At 33.8% G+C, this 5,200-nt stretch overlaps 1 protein-coding gene across 1 annotated transcript; it reads right to left on the bottom strand.

Annotated features, from left to right (window-relative positions):
- On the bottom strand, positions 1-5,200 carry DWF4 (Cytochrome P450 superfamily protein). The gene is made up of 8 exons (XM_039021617.2): positions 4,689-5,200; positions 4,280-4,604; positions 4,059-4,211; positions 3,727-3,978; positions 3,557-3,649; positions 3,396-3,474; positions 3,159-3,265; positions 1-486 (listed from the first exon to the last, which is right to left on the bottom strand). The coding sequence occupies exons 1-8, from the start codon at positions 4,895-4,897 to the stop codon at positions 241-243; spliced, it is 1,464 nt and encodes a 487-aa protein (XP_038877545.1). The 5' UTR covers positions 4,898-5,200; the 3' UTR covers positions 1-240.

The following is a 5,200-nucleotide window of genomic DNA, read 5'->3' as shown; positions in this document are numbered from 1 at the left end:
TAAATGCAATATTTCAATAGAAGCTATATTGAATGAGATACAACGGAGGTTTTACAACAGAAGAAAAACCATCTTATATTTTTTAATAATTACCCAATGACTTGTTTAATATACATTTAGCAATGTAGTAGAGCTTATGGAATGATTCCTAGTAAATAAAGAATATTACTAACCTTGTTTTAATAATTTCTTTTTTCAACTTCTAAAATCTGGAGGATAGAATCGAGCATGTCGAAAGAATTACACGAGAGTGTGATGGCGGACTCTGATTGGCAGACCTTTAGGGAAGTCAACAAAAGGGTAAGCAAAAGCTTGATCTGAACCTACCAATTCCCATTGGTAGTTCAATACCAAATGATGGATAAAAATGGCCATTTCAAGCTTTGCTAGTTCTGACCCAGTGCATAATCGCGGTCCTCCGCCAAATGGCATGAAATTATTGGTTATCGTCGTGCTCGGGTTACCTAATGAAGATCCATTCATTTGCTGCATCCACCATAAGATGTTGAATTGAAAGATTGGAACTTAACTATATAAGCTATGATGTAATTCATGAAGTTGATTTGATAAGATTTTAATGAAAACTTGACAAAAACAACAATAGATGAAAATAATAAAGAGGTTATCCAACAGGAAAACAAAAGGCAAAAAGGGAACCAATCTATACTTCCATCCTCACCTATATAGCCCTCATAAAATCAATAGCCTTATAATTCTACAGTTTAATTAAAAGAAAAATCTACTTTTAAACGTTCATTGAGAGGAAATAGGCTTAGTTATTTTAAAAAACAACTAATAAAAGATGAAATGGTACCATTTCAGGACTTAAATGATTGCCAAACAATACCTAAACTTTCTGTTTTGTATTTAGTAGATTCAAAATATCAAAGTCCAAGATGACATTTGTAATTTCAAAAGTTCATGGACTAAAAGTGGCAACAAAATTCATAATCCCCGAAACATGAAGTTTCAAGAGCAATGATTAGGTGTAGCCAGGCTGCAATTAAACCTATACTCCCCTCCCTTTACACAGATTTTTTTTAAAAAAAAAAACCATTTTTTTGGTAGTTTTTTATTTGACAGTTGTTGGTGCAACCCAGGCAATACCTACGTATTTTTCAAGTTTTTAAACAAGGAAAACTATGAAGACATTGTATATTCTCTCTATTAAGACATCTTATACCCTTGAGCATCTTGAAGGCCGGTACGGGTCTCGCCCAACACGATGAAAATGGATGAAGAAATGTGTAGAAATGAAGAGAAGAAAAAAAGGCATTTAATTGGATTGGGAAAGTTGAATTAGTAGGGTATTTTTTAAAAGGGAAAGGCATGGAGGGGAGAAAATATATATATGGGGATGGGGAGGGACCAGGTTGTGCATAAATCCAGTAGAGAAAAAGGCACAAGTGCACGTGCAAGGGAGTGTCCCACCATCCACATGGGGTTCTAATCATCTCAACCCAATAGCCCTGATCATATCTACTTGGCCCCCCACTCTCCCCCCAAAATTATAATGTTTTTTCCATTTCTCCTTTACAATACAATTCCCAATTTCCACATAACTATTAATTTCACCATTTTCACCATTTATGTAGGTCTTAAATATCAAATCACACTAGCATATCACCAGCATAGCTCAACTGAGTGTTCAAGTATGTATAATAACCTCGAACTTTGAAGTTCAAATCACACAAATATAAATACATGCGTAAGTATTGATGTTATTTTGTTAAAAGAAAAAAAAGTTGTTATATGATGTAAAATGGTAGAGATCCTAACTTGATGTGAATCATATATAAAATGTTAGTGGTGAGTTATAAGAATTCTTAAGGTCTTTAATCATGGTGTTCATATTTCCTATAAAAACATTCAAGAACTAAAAAGAAACTAATCAATATTTTAATTTTATTTGGAAAACACTCCTAAAACGTAGACAATAAAACATATAAACCAATAGATGAAATTGATGTTAAAGAACAAAAATAAAAAAACAAAATAGCAACTAAACTGAATCTTAAGAAATTCCAAAAAATTATTGGTTGTACCTACCTACTACGTTGTGGCTTATTCTCTCATAATAATCATCTAAATGCAACGTCTCAAAATAAAAATAGCATTGTATATCGAAAAAGAACCTACAAACCCTACCTTGCCCTCCCTTTTAGGGATCACTTGATTTGTCACATCATGTTCTACTCAAAAAACTTTTATTTATCATTGTCCCTAATAAATTATATAGCCTAAGAGAGATTTAAATCCAAATATTTCTTTTTTTAAGGAGATGTCTAAATCCAAATATAAATTTCTTAACATTTTAATTTCTATTTTTTTAAGATTTTAATATAATTTATCTAGAGAAATAAATGTAACATAAGCTCTATTTAATAAATCGCTGAAATAACAATTTTAAGACATTCCTACTTTGAATGAAACTTTTTACATTCTTGCAATCATTTTATGAAAATTAATATTTGAAAATATTATATCACTAAAACTAGAGACTAAATAGAAACTTGTGAAATGCACTTTTTGGTGGAAATGATATTTTACCTCTTAGCTTAAAAAATATCTACAAGGTTTCGAATTATTGAATTAAAATTATTTTTTTAATTTGAAATTTTATATCATACATCTTCAAACTCAACATGTAAACCAAATACCTATATTTTTCAAAACTTTAAGACTCAAAAAAGCAAATTTTCTATTTTTAAGAGTTTTTTAGTACTAGAAAAAAAAAAAAAAAAGAAGCAAGGTGTACATGTTAATTGCAACTTGGTAATTGTTTTAAATGACAAAACTATTAGAAATATTTTTAAATAAAATAAAATATCATTGTCTATCAATTAGTAATTTTTTTTAAAAAAAAAAAATTAAGGTTAAAACTTAAGTTTTAGAAACTATAATTACTATATTATAAGGGAGATTTTCAAAAATAGAAAAATAACTACACAAAATAGCAAAATTTAAATTTTCTTTGATAGGTACTGATAAACTTCTATGCGTTTTCTTTTACTATTTTCTGTAAATAATTTGAAAGTTTTTTTTGTCTATCTATGAAAATTTTCATATTATAAAAGTGTGAATTGAAATTTTTCTAAATTTATGTAAACACTAAAATGGTAATTAAAGATTAAAAAGAAAAAAACAAACAAACAAACCTGCCATCTCCATGGATTAAAGTGATGAGGTTGGTCAAAAACTAGAGGATCCAAATGCGCTGCGGAAATCACAGGAAGCACTTTCCATCCACGTGGAATGAAATAACCTTTTGAATAATTCCCAGAGAAATAAAAAATAATAATAAATAAATAAATCATATAAATTCATATAAAATTAGATTTTCCCGGTTATTTTCCGGCAAGCCAAACAGCTTTATACTAAAGAAAATTTCTTACCTCTGTACCGTACATCCTTCAGTGCCTTTCTATGAAGAAATCTCACCACGTTTCCAAGCCGAAGCGTCTCGTTAATCACCTTTACACAAACCAAAAATTTACAAATTTTAATTTAATAATCCTGAAATTAGAACATTCAATTTCTAAAAATTATTCATTACATTTTGCGTAAATTCCATTTTCTTGTAATCTTCCCAATCCAATTCCGTCTTTCCCAATCGCTTATTGTCTCTAGCGATTCCCAGGTGTTCTTCCTGTATTTTGAAGTTCGATGAATCAGAGAAGAAGAAACAGGGGAAATCGGCGTTGTAAGTGTTTTCCGGTGACTCACCGTCAACTGTTGAACGGCAGCTGAACTGCCGGAGAGGAAGAAGATGGCTAAAGCTATGGCGACTGAAGACGTCTCGTGGCCGGCAAACAGCAAGCTAAGAATCAGGTCGAGGATTTGCTCCGTTGAGAGATTTGAATGCTTCAATGCCCAACCGAGTAGATCATCATCCTCGTAATCGCCGCCATCGGATTCCATTTTTAACTTCCGTTCCTCCATTTTCCGTTCGATGAACTTCAAGATCGTCGACCGAGACTAGAAAATCGAAAATCGAAACTCTCTGTTTAAATCCTTGAAAAACCGTCATGCAATTGCAAAATTTGTATTTCCATTACCTTCAAAGCTCGTCTGTACGGCGTTCCGGGAAGATTAAGCGGCGGAGAAATCACTCCTTTCATGAAAGTCACATACTCTTTCTTCAACATCTCCGTCTCCAACTTCCATGGATCCAAACTCATGATGTGTTTGGCCATTAAATTGAAAGTGAACTGCAAAATGAATCGAATAAAAAAAAACGAAGAAACAAACAAACCGAATCAAAGTCCGTTATCCGTACCTTTTTGGCTTCGTCCTGCGCCAAAAACGTGGAAGAATCTTTCCAAGAACGGAGGACGAGAAGCGTCTGGTTCTCGACCTCCTTCAACAGATAATTCTTAAGCCTACTCTGACTCAGAAAGTTCAGAGATATCATTCTCATATCCCGGTGCATGTCGCCGACGGTAACCAGCATCGACCATTTCCCAAGGATTCCACCGATACTCCGTGGGTAGCTGCATTCAAACAGCCGCCCTTCGTTTTGCAGGATGTACCGATTTAGTCCGGCATCGGCCGACACCACCGTCGTCTCTCCGAACAGGTTCGACTTGTAGACTTTACCATATCTGCATGTTAAAAGATTCAGCAAAACAGCAAAATGGGAACAGAGTTAGAAAAAACAGAAAGTTGAGGGGTGTTTTTCTTTAAACCTCTTGATGTGATTCTCCATGAAAGCTCCGATGGTGGTGGCGGAATAGGGGCGGAGATAGCCGATGGTCTCGCCGAGAAACGGCCAGCCCATGCTTCCGGGGGGAAGATCAAGATGGACGGCATTTCTCTTCCGTCGGAGAAGAATGAGGAAGAGGAAGAGAGCTAAAAGAGAAGGGAGAAAACAGAGTATAAGCTGTGTGTGAAACATGGTGAGTGTGAAAAGTTTATTTTGACTTGGTTTTTCACACTGAAATGGTATCAATGGTTGTCTGTTACTTTTGATTTCTTTTTCTCTGCCTTACTGAAAAATGGAATCAGACATAGGGTTTGAGAGAATCGAGGAAGAAGGAGGCTGGAGAAGAAAGTTAGAAGCAGAAACAGAGCAATTAAGAAAGGGGAAAATGGAAATTTGAGAAACTTTTGTAAAGTCGATTAGCTTCCTTTTATAAGCTTCTCTCACTGTGATTTCTTTCCTTTTAAAAAAAACGCTCATGTAGTAGCAGAAACAATT

This window comes from Benincasa hispida, chromosome 1, assembly GCF_027475165.1.
Source record: "Benincasa hispida cultivar pf3 chromosome 1, pf3_genome.v1.1, whole genome shotgun sequence".
In the NCBI taxonomy this organism is placed as follows: domain Eukaryota; kingdom Viridiplantae; phylum Streptophyta; class Magnoliopsida; order Cucurbitales; family Cucurbitaceae; genus Benincasa; species Benincasa hispida.
The sequence above is the reverse complement of the archived record's forward strand: the minus strand, read 5'-3'. Positions and strand labels throughout refer to the sequence as shown.